Raw genomic sequence first — 16,574 nt, forward strand, 5'->3', positions numbered from 1 at the left:
AATTCCATCGTGTCTCGCCATGGCTCCCCCTCCCCCGGAAGGCGGTTTCACTTTCACCTACCAGCCCTCTGTCGCCGGCTTCAATATCGACGCCAAAACCTTCGTGTCATCACGCCTGCTCATCGCGGCGGCAGCGACCGGCGCTCTCGTCTTTTCTAGGGCCACCGGGGAAGACCGCATCCTCCTCATCCAGCGGGCACCGCACGACTCATTACCCCTCCTCTGGGAAGTCCCCGGCGGTGCCTGCGACTGGGAGGACGAGTCCCTATTTCACGGCGTGGCTAGGGAGCTGTGGGAGGAGGCCGGCCTGAAGATGACCAACGTGGTGAGGCAAGTTGGCAAGGAGGAAGGCTTCATCATGAGGAACGGCCGTGCTGTGGCCAAGGTTACGTTCGAGGTTGAGGTCGAAATCCCGAAGCCCACGCAATCGGAAGGAGGGTCAGAAACGGAGGCCCTGCCCGAGGTGGTGCTTGATCCGAACGAGCATGTGCGGTTTTTATGGCCAACCGAAGAGGAGTGCCGGCTGGGGAAAGTCACTGTGCCAGGGGCTGGGGGGGAGGAGGAAGTAGTGGACCTGAGCTTCACAACGAAGCATCAGAAATGGGTTGTACTGCAAGGCTTTAAGCTCAGAAAGGGAGAGTTGGGAGAGTAATAACCTACGAGCCCACATAATAAACCCTAACCCTGTATCTCAAAACCTTGCCCATGCGTTTCGCTTGCAAGTTTAATGCCTGCCCCACTGTCAGCTGCCCACGCGACGCGCCGGCTTGGACTTTCAAGGCACCAAACAAGACGCCGTTTGTTCCAATCTTCGTTCGTTGTCGAAACTCAAACCGAGATGCAATGGCCACACCACCAGCATCTTCCGAGGGCGACGTGTCGCTGTTCAACTCTTCCCAACCCTTCAGGGGTGTCGTGGTCTGCTGCACTAGCATTCCCACCGACTTGCGAGTAAGTTGATCGCGTCTTTTAAACTTTCTTGAACTTCTTGCCTGCCCCCGTTTGCAGTGGCAGCGCTTGACACCTGCCACTTCACAAAGCATGTGTTTGAGAGAAACTTGCTGACTCTCTGTCCCGTCCAGGCAGACATCGCAGCCAAGACAATCGAGCTCGGCGGCCACCACAAATATGACCTGACCCCCGACTGTACCCACCTGATCGTCGGCGACTACGACACCCCCAAATACCGTCATGTTGCGAAGGAACGGCCAGACATTCGGGTCATGGTCCCCAGCTGGGTCGAGGCTGTCCGTAATGTCTGGGTAGAGGATCGCGAGATCGACTTTCTGGCGCTCGAGAACGAGTGGCGGTTGCGCACGTTCGAGGCGGGAGGGGGGGAACCAACCGCTGACGGTTCCGAACCGCGACGCCGCCAGCTTCTCTGCTGCATGACCGGTTTTGAAGACCCAGATGAGCGCGAGCAGATCATCGGCCAGATCGAAGCCAACGGTGGCCTTTACACCGGAGACCTCACGAAACAGGTCACGCACCTCATCGTCTACAAGCCGGAAGGGCGGAAATACCACGCCGCGAAGAACTGGGGTGTTACCACAGTCTCCGTCGAATGGGTCACGCACAGCGTGGAACGCGGCCTGATCCTGGACGAGAAGCTTTTCGACCCCGTTCTGCCTCCGCATGAGAGGGGGGTGGGCGCCTGGAACAAGCAGCGGGCGCGGCTGTCCTCGCTCGGCAAAAGGCTCAGGGATAACAAGGCGGCCCAGGATGAGGGAAAGAGAAAGCTACGCAAAACCGCTAGCATGAAGCTGAACACTCAAAGGGACAACCTCTGGGGAGATATTTTGGGGAAGCCACAGGCCCCCGAGCCCGCGCCCGCGCCCGCTGCGGTTCCCCAACATGCCGCGGTGAACCCGGAAACTCTGCCTCGTGCTCAAATTACGCAGCCTACACAACTTACACAACCCACACAGCTAATAGGTGGCAAGTTACAAGATACGCAGGGGTCAAAACTCTCGTCCTTCGGCGTCCCAACGGACAGCGCTGTTTTTGCGTCCTGCTGCTTCTACGTGCATGGCTTCTCGGCGCAGAAAACCGAAATCTTGGTCAACACGATCGCCTCACTCGGGGGGTTGATCTGCCACTCTCTGGAGGAGGCGGTGTCCACATCTGGCGCCCAGCTATCCCACCGGTTCCTCATCGTGCCGCAAACCTCTCCCTCAGAAACACACCCTCGAGCTCCCGAAAACCTTCACGTCATTACCGAGTTCTACATTGAAAGGTGCCTGCACAAAAAGTACTTCTTCGACCCCTCTCAGCATACCATCGGCCGACCTTTCCCCTTATTTCCAATTCCTGGCTTCGAGGGTCTCACGATATGCTCCGCTGGCTTCACCGGTGTCGACCTCAACCAGGTAGACAAGTCCGTCCGGCAGCTGGGCGCTCGTTATGAGGAACGGTTCACTGGGAACGTGTCGCTCCTTGTATGTCCGTCTTTAGAAGTGGTTCGAAAGCAGAAGTTGGAGCTGGCATTGGCATGGGGTGTACCCGTTGTCAAGGCCGATTGGCTATGGGATTGCATCGCAACCGGTTCCAATACCCCTATCAAGCGGTTCTTGTTTCCTGAGCTGAAGCAGAATGTTGACAGCCCAAAAACACTCATCCAGCCCAAGGAAAAGGGGAAAGGCAAGGACAACATCAAAGGAAAGCAGGAAAAGCCCCCGACCAATAATGGTATCGACAACGACTTGTTACCGAAACCGTCCACCAAACCGAAACAGCGCCCTGATCTTGACGAATCGGCATTTGTAACCGCTCGGGAAGACCAGCACGAGCCAACCCACCGTCACAAGGTTCCTCCAGCAGTTGAACACGACTCGAATGTCACAACTACCACACACTTTGAAACAGCTCCCACTTACGCGTTCCCAACAAATGACGCCAACATCAGCCTCAGCACCAAATCGCTCACTCCAGGAGCGCCCCTCACTGAGGCGTCGTCTAGCTCTCTCAATAAACCAACCAGCACACCACGGAATCCCGATCCTCCACCACCCCGAAAGTCCCTGAGCCGGATAACGAGCGAAGTGGCCGATTCCGAAGCCACTGACGGCGATGTTGGCCAACTTGACGATCTCCCAGTAGAAGAAAACCAAGAAAACGCGGGAGGTTCTACACAAAAGGAAGCGCGGCCAGACCCCGCAGCAGAAAAGAAACGCCTCGAAGCCGAAAAGGCCGCAGCAGAGCGCCTCGCCATCTCCACCAAACTCGTCACCTCCCTCCTCGACTCAACCACCGCCAAACTCAACACAACCCCCACAACCGCCTCCACCCCGACCACCCTCCCCCTCCCCGGGCCCGACGCCAGCGCCGACGAGGCGCCAGCCGAGCTCGGCACCCTCGCCAAACCCAAACGCCGCAAGCGCAACATCCTCGGCCGCGCCATCAGCAACGTCTCCGCCGCCAGCAGCACCAGCAACGGCGAAGCCGCTGGCGCAATCACCACCACCACCACCACCAATATAACTACAACCACCACCGCCGCAAAACCCCACGCGCCCGCTGCCGACGCCCCGCCCGCCGCCACACAACTCGAGTACGAGGACGAAGAGGCCCGCGGGTACAAGGAGCAGCTGATGAGCAAGATGATGGGCAAGGAGGTGTCGGAGAAGCCGTTCTCGGCGGCGAAACAGAAACGGCTGACGCTGGCTGAGATGGGCGGGTATGGTACCCTGCAGCAACAGGGGCAGGGGCAGGGGCAGGGGCAGGGGCGGTATGGTGCTGCTGCTGCGGGGGGGGAGAGGCGGTCGAGGAGGCGGTGATTATCTATCGTGGTGGGGTGGTGGTGGTGATGATGGGGTTTTGTATGTGTAGTAGGCGGGCGTGGGGAAAGGGGGTGGCTCGCCCATGGGCAGAAGTTGGTGGTGCTGTAATGACGATATCGGGGCATACGCCAGAAAGGAAAGCGAGCGAGGGAGCGTTCGTCAGACGACATCTCATGTATTTCAGGGTCTTAAGGGTTTATGGCTTGGTTCACGGTATGGCAGGATTATGACCGCAATGCAATTTGGGTATATCCATTCCGTTTTCCGTCGTCATCCAACTCAGTGCTACGTGAAGGGTAGATATGCGAATGGCCATCGTAGAAGGGAAACGCCCGTGGGAAAGCCTTAGCCAGAACCTTTTGAATGAACTTGCACCGATTTCCTATTTCTTAACCAGACCTCCATGTAAATCATTAAATGTTCATGAAAATGAAATAGGGGTATAATAATCTCGCGGCCCTTCTTGCCATAATAATCCCTTCCCCGTTCGTTGACCCTTTTTATCACTCCTCCTAAAAAAAGAAAACATTAAAGACAAGAAAAGAAAAGAAACATACACCCCCCCCTATAGATGGGTCACGGCCTGCGTCAAGACGCTGAGCAGCGTAGCCGCAGCACCGCTAACACCAATGGCACCAGCAGCATCCTTCAGGGCCGTTTTCCTCGAAGGCCGGTCGTCCTCTCCGCGTCCTCTCTGGTCACGGTCACGGTCACGGTCGCGGTCGCGATCACGATCACGATCTCTATCCCTCTCTCTATCCCTATCGCGGTCGCGATCCCGGTTTCGATCACGGTCTCGGTCTTTGTCTCGGTCCCGTTCCGAATGGCGTCTTGCCGAGCGGTGATCGGCATCCCGATCTCTCTCGCGGTCCCTCTCGCGGTCTCTTTCCTTATCTCGCTCCCCATCAGCGGCGTGTGACCTGTCCGTTGACCTCTCCCGCGACTTATCCCGCCTCGGCCTCTCCCTATCCCGCTCTCTGTCCCGGGGCCGGTCCCGCTCCCGTTCCCGGTCGCGATGGCGGTCCGAGTACTGCGCCGGCGAGATCTCCCTCGGCCCGCTACGGTCGAACCGCACATGGTTCGGGTTCTTGTTCTTTAGGATCGGCTTCGGCGGCACCGTGCTCGAGGGCGAGAGGCTGTCGCCATTGACGCTCGCCGGCGGGGACACGATGATTGGATAGATCTTGGATCCCTTTTCGTCATCTTCGCTATCGAGGTGCTTGTCCCGATTTGGGATGTAGTCCTTCGGTGTGTATCGGTTACGGTCGTGAGCCCGTGCGGTTCCTCCGCGGCGGTTTTTGTCGTCGTCGTCGCTCTCGCTCGCATCGAAAAGCGCATCTGACCCGTTGTCTCTTGCCAACCCCCTACCGCCACTGCCACCGCCGCCTCCTCTCTTTCTATAGTGGTCGCCGTACGTTTCCTGGCGGGCCCACCTCTCGGCATCGGCAGCTCTGGCTGCGGGGGGGCTCCTCGCGTTGCGCACCTCGAAACTTCTCCGCGCGTACTCCTCGATTTGCTCGCGCGTCAAGATGCCAAGCACGGCGACAAAGCTGGGGCGGGCTTCGTACCGCACGCCTGCCTTCTCTAGCACTTCGGGAGATACTAGTTTGCGGTCAATTTTGGTCCAAGTGGCGTCCAGCGGAATGGTCTGGCCCTTGCTGTCGGGAGCGAGATGGCTCTGTTGCCGTGCCGGAGGCTGGTACTGCTGCATGCCATTATCGGCGGCGGGAGCCGAGGCTGGCAGCGTTGCAAGATCCCAAACAGCATCTGAGGCGGAGGTAGTCAAACTGCTGCCATAGGGAGGCGGCGGCGAGCCTGGGGATAAGGCGCTCGAGTAGGGAGGAGGAGGTACTACTACTGGTTGCCCGTCATGCCCAGGCGCGACAGCACCCGGGATTGGCAACGGTTGAGCTCCCGGCGGTAGGTATCTAGTGTTTGGGGACGTGCCCGGTGAGATGAAATAAAATGGGGAGCGAGTAGGCGACAAAAGGGAGGCGCCCACGGCCGTGAGGGCAGCGACCTTTCCGGTTGAATAACGATCAAAAGCCATGAGTTCTCTGGTCGATATCAGAGCCGTGCTAGAAGTCGGGCTGGGTTCCGTTTCAGACAACTCGGACGAGGTGGACTGATCGAAGCTCAACTGTGGAAGGGCGGGAGAAGCTGGCTGGGGGTAAAGGGGCATATGATCAGCCCGTTCGGACGTCGGTACGCGCCGCCGCCCGCCATTGCCGGGAAGGCCGGTGTCCGGATTGGGCTTCGACTCTCCGTCACGAATTGGGTACGACGCAGATGCGCCGGTCATTGGCGGTTGAGCATCCCACTCAAGCAACCCACGAACCGATGGCGGTGTCCCCCCACCAAGCGGTTGGTGAGACTCAAGCTCGCGAATGTATGCACGAAGGACGTCCTGTAACACGTGAGTTAGCTCATGCCATGGCTAATATTTGGTGCCGTATGCGGTGGGAAAGGGGTCGTGGCGCCTACCTTATTTTTGCGCAACACTTCAGGCGAAAAGCCCTCCCGCTCCAGCTCAGTCTTGAAACTGCGCCATAGCTCATCTTCATCCGCCTCTATTGGTGAGCGGTCCTTCCGTTGGGCAAACAAACGGTCGGCGACGGCATCCACCTTGTTTTTGATCTCATCCATTTGTTGGTCGTTGACGTTCTCGGGGGTAGGCTGTGGTTTCCCAGGTTTGTGTAGCTGAACAGTGTCAAGAAAGATATCGATCTTCATGGCCTGGGAAACAACATCTCGAATGAGATCGATCTTGCGGGCCGTATCCGACAGGTCCGAGTCCCTTCTTGTGCCTCCCGTTGAGGCAAGTTCGCTGTGCTTCTCGAGGACTGTGCTGACCTGCCTTAGAGCAAAATCACTATCTTCGAGGAGAGGTCTTAGTTGCCTCGTGTAAACGGAGGCTTGTGTCACACCACCGACGGAATCCGACTGGTCATGGAGGGGCGAGTCGTGGTCCTGGGCTTCGGCGTCGAGGTGCTTCAGTCTGGTTTGTAGGTTGCGGATGGCTATTGCCAAGTCGACGAAATCGGTGCCAGCATCGCGAGTGCGTCGATATAACTGCCGAGCGAAGGCATCGACGGACTCGATGCTGGGGGTGCCGTCTGTTTTTGTCATGGGTGAATCACCCGGGGCTTCACACCAGATCGGAGTGCTCCGTCTCTCCCTTGAGAGAGGCGCGGTGCCAAGCGAGTTTCAGTCAAGTAGTGTGGTAGATACGGAAGGAAGAGGCTGAATCGTCAGCACGATGGCAGACTCGGTCGCCGGTTGCTACCAAGTACTAGGCTTAGTTGAGTCAAAGGATGACAGTGTGGGGCGCAGCAACAAATGCGAGCAGCAACCTAACTAAATCTCCAAGCGGCAAGAGGACGAGAAGCAAGACAACTTGAGGAAAACTTCGGAGAAATGAAGTCGCCCAAGTTGTCAAGGGAGGAAGGAACGATCACCTGGCGTTCTGTCAGGCTCGATACCGCTGACGAATCGCGAACAAGATCTACCGTGTTTCCCGAAAGGGTGTCCATTGGGTTGGCACACACACACCCAAACCAGCATTCCAGCTTGTCATCAAAACATGTGGCACTAGCGCCGCCGAGCACTCCTCACGAGGCTCAACATGGGGCAGCCTACCCCATCTTGACATCGCAGCATCAATGACTCCCGGAACACCCTGGACCAACAACCAAACCCCAGGGCAAATGCACCGCCGAGGCACAGGTCTCAACCCATGGTGAAGCGAGAACGTCCATACCAACCAATAACAAATATCTCCATCATCTAGAACTGATTCGGAGGCTCGCGAAGTTCGGCAAGGGAGAAAAGATGGCGGCAGCCCAAACGACCTGGGAGGTGTGGTGCGTGTGGGCTCGTAGTGGGACAAAGGCAAGACACGAGAGCCCAAGTGACGTCTGTCGGTTACAGCGCCTGCAGATCTAGCAGCAACCAGTGAGCCATCTTCCCAGTCAGTCACCGGCGGGGCCTGTTTTAGGGCTGGCGAATGACAGGCTCCGTTGGTTTCGTTCCCCAGCAATTTCGCCGATGACGTCCAACCGCCAGCTGCCTGCAAGCAGGGTGGTGGCGAGCATCAAACTTCTCCAGGGTCTTCTGCAGGCCAGCTGCGCCTACGAGCCAGAACGTTCATTCGCCTGATCTTTCCGGGTTCGTCCAAACTTCCATCTTCAGGGTCGCTTTTCGTTTCCTCGGTACTAGGCCGCAGAAACGGCCTCGAAGACGCCAGAAAATATACTAAAATTAGTCTAAATTCAGGACACATCCCATGGCAGGCATTTGTTGATTTTTTTGAGTTTTGATACATCTGTTTCAAAGGTGGCAAAATCGGCACTTGTCATGGATAGGTCGTATCGAATCTGCGAGATCTTGCCTCAATGGAGATGCCGATGGGCTCGGCAGTGCAGCCCAACATTTGCTGTTGTGCTCCAGTCCAGTCCAGTCAAAATGGGGAAGAGGCCAAGGCCGAATGCCCCAAGCCCTGGCCGGCAAGATTTTCTCATAGAATCTGACAGCTCGGGGAGGCCAGCAAGCAAGTCACCACTCACCCAGGATGGCCGAGCGAGGCTGTGAAGGCGGGGCGCCCCGTCGTTCTCAACTTGGCATTTCGGTGCCGCTTCTAGAATCTCGGCCGTGTCTGAGATCGCCGTCCTCCACGTTACGTTCGGTGCGCACGCCCTGGGGAGTCTCCGAGTCCACCCAGTCTGGTTTACTTCCACGGTGAGTCACCTCGCTCGGTACCCGATTGGGGGAGAGGTGGAAGAATCACCAAGCGGGAAATGCGGCGTACACAGGGATATCGTCGAGATCATCATATGCATTGTGGGAGGGAGCAGGTAAAATTGGTGTGGGTGATGGCAGATTTGCTCTCTAAAAAGGACCACCAGAGCGAGAAAGATGGTTACATCGAATGATAGCTGCAGGTAAGGTCAAAAGAGGGCCTCTCGGGCTCCAGGCCGAGACGCATTTTGGGGGTTATGTACGAAGAAGCATGTCTGCTGTGTAACTGGCCGCAAGGAATGCGGGGAGCCTAGACTCCTTGGTTCGGAATGTGATACCGATGAGGCTCAAACAAGCCGCCCCATAAGCATCACATACCTTAGCCGCCCTTTCCGCTCATCTGCCTCACTAAACATGGGAAATAATCATAGCATTGCATACGCTATCCACAGCCAAAGACAATCCAACATGCATTACATCGCGTCTCTCCAGCCGCAAGCCTCGGTCGACAGGCTCAGCGGGCTTCCTGAACGACAGTGGCGCCAGCTCCACCCTGCAGCGTCTCCTCCGATATCCGATGCACCGAGTAGATGCCCCGCTTCTTGCTGACAAAGTGACCAACCTGTCTGCTACTCCGAGGGACGATTTCGCCGCCTGACCTGACCCTCTCCGTGGAAACGCGGGTGTCGGTCTTGAGCCCCAACGGAAGTTCCTCGGTCATGGGTAGAGATACGGTCTTGGCCTTAGCCGAGCCCACAAGTGCTGTCCTCGCCCTTTTTGCGTAGCTGACTGCCTCCGCTAGAGCCCCTTGCAGATGCACCGCCTCCATGATGCCTTCCAGGGCCACGCTGACTTCGGCCTGGAACTGACTGAAGAAATCGGCCGAGTCTTCTTGGCTGCGTGAGCTTGCGAGCATAGTATCCGAAGCCATCCACCCGCCCAGGCCCACGGAGTCGATACATCTGGACATGAGATCTGCGATGAGCTGGATGCTGCCGTCGGGAGGCGCTTCGATTTCACTCTGGTCGACTGCAGTGCGGTCGAGATAGCGTGTAGTCCAGCCGTCCTTAATGAGCTCAGCCCGCAACACATTCATCAAACCGATAGTCTCCTCGGGTTTGAAGAGGCGGCGAAGGCTCTGGACTGTCGCCACCGCGGGGCACGCTGCCAATTTGCTGAAAGCAATCCCCAGGCCTCTTGTCCGGTGCCCGCCCAAGTAGTGTTCAGTGATTTGTAACTCCTCCTCCGCCCGATCCAACTCCATGGTGATTGCTTCATTCTCTTGCGCCTGTGGCTCTTCGCCGTTCTCTGTGAGCCGCATCATGATCTTGGAGGAAGCCTCGAACAAACCCAAGCTCCGGAGCAGAAGCTTGATAGAAGACACCAGCTCCGTCGATCCGAGCTGCGTCCCTGATAGGTACCCTAAAAGGAGCTGCATGGTGGGATCGGCCTCAGCCAGCAGAACGGGGATTTCCGCCCCGATGATGTCTTCGGCCTCATTCACTTCACGAACCTCATCCCTGAACGCTGATTTGATGTTTGGTGTCGACAGGTGTCCAGCATCCACAAGATAGCTGAGGACGTTGCTGTCTGGGAGGCGGCATTCCAACCGTGAGGCGTTTGAGTCATCGCTCTGTTCGTTCCAGACAAAGGTTTTGTTGATGGCATAGAAGACCCAACGCCTATCAACGCGCGGATACTCGGCCCTTGACGATGGCCATACCCATTCCGGGAGATGTGTCGCGGGAGCAGTTCCATTCGTCAGCGCCCCTTTCTCAGCCTCGGGCTCGCCCGACTTGATAGGGACCTTGAGAGCTTCTGCTAAGAGCTCTTCCCACGAGCGGAGGTCGTTATTGTGAAGGAGCTCGTCTGCCTGTACGGATTTGCTTTGCCATTCCGGCCACGATGCCTCTGCCGAACCAATCCCAGGCTCCGCGAGGACGGCAGAAGCGGGATGGTCCGCCCGAGGCCGCTTTTGATCAGAGACATCTCGAGAAATGCCGCGACGGATTGCATCTGTCAGCAAACCTTCTGCGCGACGCTTCGTGGTCCGGTTCTTCGGCGCTTCAATTTGGACCGCGGTGAGGTTTGACCCACGGAGACAAACAGCGATCTCCCGACTCGCAAGATAGGTAACAAACTCAAATGACCCAGTCGCATCCTCTGACGCCTCGGCGTCGGCAGGGGTGCTGGCCTGGAGCGACCGGTAGATCGGGTTGTAGACCGAGAAGCCATCAACCGACGCCGTAAGGACGGATGTCTTAGATAATCGAAGGAACGAGGTTAGGCCTGGGACTTGTAGCTTGTTTTCGAGTCGGGGTATGCCATTGCTGAAACTGTATGTGGCGATCGTGCCGCCAGATAGCGTTTGTAGGGTTCCGGATCTGACGTCGAGCTGGTATCTGGCGCAATCTACTTCGACCGGAAGAGGAGCAGCAAACACCGAAAAGAGACGCTCGTTGCTCGTCTGCTGTGCCTCCCTTTCCGAGGGCAATGCAAGGACGTGCAAGTGCCGTCTCTGGGACAATTTGTCCGAGGTGATTACGATTAGGAAATCTGGGTTGAAGCCATCGCGGTGAATCTTCTCCTGGAAGACGCCAAACAGTTCGTTCCTACCATCAAAAAGTCCATCAACTACGTCCGCCGCCAACGTAGGTTGAGCGAAGTCAACACGAAGCTCCGACTTCGAACCAGCAAGGAGTTCTTTAGATAGCGCCGACGACGACACCTGCCACCGCTCCTCGAGTGTCTCCCCATTCAAACACAAAATCGTGCCATCAGCAGCCAAGACAACCAGGTCGTGATCGGAGGATTCGTCGCTCGCGAGGTTTGTTTTTGAACTCCGGGGTGAGCTGGCGAAAAGGCTGACAATGGGCGCATCGCAGCGGAGGACATGAGAAACCGGGATCGCGGTTGTCGTCCCCGCCCCAGAGGTCTCCTCTTTGAAAAGCTTAACCTCCCGCTTCGAGGAGGAAGAGGAGGCGTCACTCGTCAAAAGCGAAACATAGGTGTAACGTGTAGCTGTCTTGGACGATGCCGGCCGCCAACGAAGGGAATAGGGCGCGCAGGTGAAAACGGACTGAGGTGAAATCAGGTAGGATGTGACAGCTTGGGATGAGATGATCTAGAATAAATCAGCACAAGGATATAAGAGCTAGCGTTTCCAGGGTTCTAACATCGTATAGGTATACCGCAACGCCGTCAATCGCTACGGCGAGCTCCGTCCTTTTGCGCCGCTTATCGTCCTGTTTCTGGCCAAACACATCTCCCGCGAGGTAGCGACCCAGGCCATCTGAGCCATTGAGCGGGCGCGGAAGTGCCTGAAGCACGTATGGCGTGTGAATTTGAAGTTTTGCCGCCATTTTGAGTCCACCGGAGCTGCGGATTGACGAGGTTGGAGGTTGTCACGGCGAACGCATCGCCATAGGTTGTCGCGTAGCTTCGTTTGACAAAAAAAAGAGGCTGCTCCATCGCAAAAAATTAAGTGGGGTCCCGATTGGGGGTTGCGATAGTGGGCTTATCGGCAGAGCCGGCCCATCTTTCATCCAAACCCTGAGGCTCCACAACGCGGCTGGACCCTTTGAAGTGGGGCAACTTAGGGAGCGCGCCAGTTCAATTGATGGAAGCGCGACGCGCGAGTCGGCAACGCGTGCCTGGAGGAGAGCCGCTTGACAGCAGCTTCACCTTACCACTGAATAACAACGCCTTCCGCTCTTTCTTTCTCATATTTTTCCAGAACTACTCCAAGGGGTCCATGGCGTTGATTTAATACATTATATATGACGTTCTTCCATTTTTCCCCAGCATGATAACCCACAACCACATTCTTGCCCCGGCCCAGCCCATTCTCTAAGCACCGTTGTGCGCCGTCAGTCCAACCTCTCCATCTTTCCACCTTCAACAACGATTCTTGATTGCATTGTAGAATTAGCCAAACAAAAACTAATCAACTTGCCCTTATAGTTCGGGGTGCTCCTCGCCAATGGGTCCTGTCGAGGTCCTCATCATGAACGAAAATGCCCCGGCAACCGACTCGGCGACTCGGCGACCGGTGCACCCGTTCTTCGCCCAAAACCGCTCGACCACACCCGTAGCAGAGAAACCTGCTGTCAACGACGCGCCCAATCTACATGATAACAGTCTCGTCTTCCCATCCAACACCACTGCAGGTGGCGAGACAGGAAAAGATGTCACAGATGACATAGCAGCGAGGAGCGGCAGACGGCGCAAGGCCGACCACGAATTGAATGTGGAAGATACGCCTCTAAAAGCTCGACCGAACAAGCGGACGAGAAACTCGGCTGGGGCCGGGGATATCGAGAACCATTTCATCAAACTCGACAGCGGGGGTGGAGGCGAAAACAGGAGCGGCCCTGACAGTTCTGGTGCCGGTGCATCTGCGGAAAGCGCCCAACTCTCAGCACACACCGCGGTGGAAGGGGGTCATGGCATCGGCAACGGCTTCGGGGCGTGGCCATTTCCAAACGAGCAACCTATCGCTGTGAAGGATGGTAGTTTTTTTGAACCGGCTGCGCCCCAAGCCGCGACAGCTGATCCAGCCAAACCAAAGAAGATGTTGCAATTCAACCCCAAGACTGGGACGATTGGGTCGCCCCCAAAACCGAAGGAGTCCCGAGTTCCTGCACCAGAAGCCGAAATCGGGAAAAAGGTGGCTAGCAAACGTGGGAGAAAGCGGGCTTCAAAAATTGTGCGTATCACCTACGGAGCCGATCAAAAGGCTCGCGTCAGGCTGGGTGAGATGATCAATGCGATCCTCTATGGGAAAGCACAGGATCCCAGAGCCAATGCCCAACCACCACCCACATCCAACAACAAAAAACAGTCGCCGAAGGCAACAGAGACGCTCGCACCAAAATCCGCGAATGCCACGACTCATCCCTTCTTCCTGGGTCAATCCAAAATAAGCGATCCGGCTGCTGCTGATTCCAAGCCCAAGAAACGCAGCTCGTCCCCGACCAGCGCCCGTACGAAGCACTACTGCGCGACGCCGTGCTCCCCGAGAAAGCCCCGTGTGGGACCCTCTTCGAAGGTTCCCCTACCTCAGTTTGGCGTCAAAAGTTTGGGGCTGAAGTTTCCGGGCGCAAAACTACCAGCATGGCCATGGCAAGGGATGGTGCACATCCGAGGCGATCAAAACGAAATTCCAGGTATAGGGACCGATGCCCTACCTCTTGCTTTCCGGAAATCGAAAGGGAATGCAGTCAAGATGTTGCCGAGCGAGTCTGTCATCAACCTCGTTGCCGACTCGATGCAGCTCTCATCCATGGCGAAGGCCGTGAAAAACATCGACACGGATACTTTTATCCCTCCACCTCCCGAACTCCGCCTCCCACAGAAACACTTTGAAAGCGGAAGCAAGCTCCAGTCGCGAATCCTCCCCGAGCTCAGAACTTTCCAACCCTCCCTCCAACCTACCCAGGACACCTATGGCAGCATGCGTGCTCCCCCACAACTAGCCCGTCTCTTCGCTTCCATCTCTTCATCTCTATCAGCATTTGACATGGCCCAATGCGAGATGTCCAACTGGGTGCAGAAATATGCTCCGATAACCGCCACCGAAGTGCTCCAACCGGGACGGGAGATCTTTTTCTTGCGAGACTGGCTTCAGGCGTTGATGGTACAGGCAGTAGACACCGGTTCGGCAGTCGACATTGACAAGGCAAAGGCTGGGTCAAAATCTAAGTCCGCGGGGACTGGAAAGAAGAAGCGAAGAAAGAAACTCGATGGTTTTATTGTTTCCAGTGAAGACGAAAGCTACGAGTGGTATGACGAGTCCGAGGACGAGGGCGACTGGGCTCCTAGCGGGAACCGAGGCATTCTCCGCAAGACAGTCATTCGCTCCGGCAACCGAGCGAGAGGCAGAGGCGGCGATAAAACCGCGAATGCGTTGGTTATCAGCGGTCCTCGAGGATGCGGAAAGACTGCCGCAGTGTACGCCGTGGCCAAAGAACTGGACTTTGAGGTTTTTGAGATCAATGCCAGCAGTCGGCGAAACGGAAAGGACGTATTGGAGAAGATTGGAGATATGACAAGGAATCACCACGTTCAACAGCATCAGTCCTCCGAGGGGCCGGACAACCAAGAAGCTGCTACCGAGGACGGTACGGCCAAGGACATCAAATCCGGCAAGCAACCGACTATGAATGCTTTCTTTACGACGAAACCAAAAGAGTCCAAACCCAAGCTGTCAGCAAAAGTTCCAGCGAAAACCTCGCAAATCGAAGCGAAGAAGGAGCCCGCTAAAGTTCAGCGGCAGTCGCTAATTCTTCTCGAAGAGGTGGACATTCTTTACGAGGAGGATAAACAATTCTGGACTACACTTGTCACCCTGATCGCACAGGCCAAGCGACCGTTCATCATGGCCTGCAATGACGAAACGCTTGTGCCCCTGCATACGCTGACGCTTCACGGTATCTTTCGGCTCAGTCCTCCACCAGATGACCTCGCAATCGACCGCCTGCTGCTCATCGCGGCAAACGAAGGCCATTCGCTCGCCCGGGGGTCGGTAGAGCAGCTGTACAACTCTCGCGGCCGTGACTTACGAGCCACGACAATGGATCTGCAATATTGGTGCCAAATCGGAGTGGGCGACCGGAGGGGCGGCCTGGATTGGTTTTATCCTCGCTGGCCCAAGGGGGTCGACCTCGATGAGAACAAGGAGGTGGTCAGGGTCGTCAGTCAGGACACATACCGAGCGGGGATGAACCTCCTAGGGCGGGATCCCATCATTGACCCAATGCTTTCTCCGCGGCTCGTCGAAGAGGAGGTTCTCCATCAAGCCTGGGATTCGTGGGGATTTGACTTGGGGAACTGGCAGGATACTCCCGAGATGATCTCATGGGCCGAGCGTTCGGAGCCGGTTATCCAAACCCCCTCTGACCGTTTGGGTGCGCTGTATGCTTACGATGACCTGGCTGAGGCGATGAGTGCGGCAGACGTGTGTTCTTCCCGGTCGTTCGCCGCATTTAAAGAGGTGAGTTGTTAACAATCTAACTCGAAGCTATGTCGATTCTAACCGTTCGTTTCGCAGGAGTCAATGGACACGACTCAGCCAGACCTACCAGCCAAGGCCCGCGACGACTTCGTGCTCGGTATCACGCATCTCGAAACGCCGGTTATCACGCACTACAACTCACTTTCAACATGCATCGCTTCCACCATCAAGTCTCTTTCCAGGTCCTTGCTAGAGCCGCAAGCTGAAAGGCTCGGAAAACAAGCGGTGCCCACTCTGAGACCTCTGGAAGAAACTCATGCTGCTCGCCGTCTCCAGGAGAGCTTTACATCCACTCTACCAAGCGCTCCCGCCATCAACCGCATGGACTTTGCCTTCGCATTTGACCCGATTGCCGCTCCAGACACATCCCCGTTGCAGCTAGCTTCTTATCTCGAGCCCTCGGTCTTTGATCGTACGTTGAAGCTCATTACCCTTGACGTGGCGCCGTATGTCCGAAGCATCGTTGCCTATGAGTCACGGCTCCAGAAGCAGCGGGTAAGGATGAGCAGCCTCGTGAGCGAAGGTGGTAAAGGGGGCCAGGGGTCCAAGCGGATGCGAACCACCAGAGCGGCGCTTTCGGCCTTGGAGGGCGGTTCAAGGAGCAGTACAAGGGGCGAGAGATGGTTCAGTGCGGATATCAACCCGTACCTAGTTGCAAAGACGGCGGGGGCCGGTTGGAATGATTTTGAAGTTAAGGATCTTGACAGGTCTGAAGAGCCAAAGGATACGGTGGACTCTCCGAAGACCTCACCGGACACAACCCCCACCAAAGCCCCAAAACGGGCCGTTTTAAAGAATAGGAAGCGGAAGAAGGTTCTTCAAGACGAAGACGACGTTGACGAGCTCGGCTGCTAAATCGGCAACTTGCCAGCTAGAATAGGGTAGGTAGCTTTAAGGGGCGTTTAGGCATGGGATCTATACGCTTGAAATCGAGTTAAAACTGAGAATGATGACCCGATCAATTTATGAGCTTCATCAGTGCAACGCCAGTTGTCCTATACTCAGTGGTGGCTTAGTCTATATCCCGATGCTAATTCTATAAT

The 16,574-nt window shown here is 56.4% G+C and overlaps 4 protein-coding genes across 4 annotated transcripts; 2 read left to right on the forward strand and 2 right to left on the reverse strand.

Moving 5' to 3' along the window:
• Positions 1 to 751: 751 nt before the first annotated feature.
• Positions 752 to 3,776, forward strand: F5144DRAFT_535217 (uncharacterized protein; the record flags this gene model as incomplete). The annotated part of the gene is made up of 2 exons (XM_066787031.1): positions 752 to 951; positions 1,083 to 3,776. Exons 1-2 carry the CDS (start codon positions 844 to 846, stop codon positions 3,774 to 3,776), a joined length of 2,802 nt encoding a protein of 933 aa, XP_066640935.1. The 5' UTR covers positions 752 to 843.
• A 284-nt stretch (positions 3,777 to 4,060) lies between these two features.
• On the reverse strand, positions 4,061 to 7,195 carry F5144DRAFT_275785 (uncharacterized protein). The gene is made up of 2 exons (XM_066783661.1): positions 6,264 to 7,195; positions 4,061 to 6,186 (listed from the first exon to the last, which is right to left on the reverse strand). Exons 1-2 carry the CDS (start codon positions 6,906 to 6,908, stop codon positions 4,345 to 4,347), a joined length of 2,487 nt encoding a protein of 828 aa, XP_066640936.1. The 5' UTR covers positions 6,909 to 7,195; the 3' UTR covers positions 4,061 to 4,344.
• A 1,580-nt stretch (positions 7,196 to 8,775) lies between these two features.
• On the reverse strand, positions 8,776 to 12,009 carry F5144DRAFT_275873 (uncharacterized protein). Its single transcript, XM_066783663.1, has 2 exons — positions 11,693 to 12,009; positions 8,776 to 11,640 (listed from the first exon to the last, which is right to left on the reverse strand). The coding sequence occupies exons 1-2, from the start codon at positions 11,876 to 11,878 to the stop codon at positions 9,031 to 9,033; spliced, it is 2,796 nt and encodes a 931-aa protein (XP_066640937.1). The 5' UTR covers positions 11,879 to 12,009; the 3' UTR covers positions 8,776 to 9,030.
• A 25-nt stretch (positions 12,010 to 12,034) lies between these two features.
• F5144DRAFT_576160 (uncharacterized protein) lies at positions 12,035 to 16,500 on the forward strand. Its single transcript, XM_066789119.1, has 3 exons — positions 12,035 to 12,384; positions 12,480 to 15,510; positions 15,568 to 16,500. Exons 2-3 carry the CDS (start codon positions 12,499 to 12,501, stop codon positions 16,384 to 16,386), a joined length of 3,831 nt encoding a protein of 1,276 aa, XP_066640938.1. The 5' UTR covers positions 12,035 to 12,384; positions 12,480 to 12,498; the 3' UTR covers positions 16,387 to 16,500.
• The last annotated feature ends 74 nt before the right edge of the window (positions 16,501 to 16,574 follow it).

Source organism: Chaetomium tenue, assembly GCF_020726465.1.
Source record: "Chaetomium tenue strain MPI-SDFR-AT-0079 chromosome Unknown F5144scaffold_5, whole genome shotgun sequence".
In the NCBI taxonomy this organism is placed as follows: Eukaryota; Fungi; Ascomycota; class Sordariomycetes; order Sordariales; family Chaetomiaceae; genus Chaetomium; species Chaetomium tenue.

Bases quoted from the DNA above. Each gene is read 5' to 3' on its own strand.
- F5144DRAFT_275785 (XM_066783661.1), bottom strand. From the start codon at position 6,908: ATGACAAAAACAGACGGCACCCCCAGCATCGAGTCCGTCGATGCCTTC. The intron at 6,187-6,263 runs GTAGGCGCCACG...CACGTGTTACAG, and splicing joins AAGTGTTGCGCAAAAATAAG to GACGTCCTTCGTGCATACAT.
- F5144DRAFT_275873 (XM_066783663.1), bottom strand. From the start codon at position 11,878: ATGGCGGCAAAACTTCAAATTCACACGCCATACGTGCTTCAGGCACTT. The intron at 11,641-11,692 runs GTTAGAACCCTG...GATTTATTCTAG, and splicing joins TTGCGGTATACCTATACGAT to ATCATCTCATCCCAAGCTGT.
- F5144DRAFT_576160 (XM_066789119.1), top strand. From the start codon at position 12,499: ATGGGTCCTGTCGAGGTCCTCATCATGAACGAAAATGCCCCGGCAACC. The intron at 15,511-15,567 runs GTGAGTTGTTAA...TTCGTTTCGCAG, and splicing joins CGTTCGCCGCATTTAAAGAG to GAGTCAATGGACACGACTCA.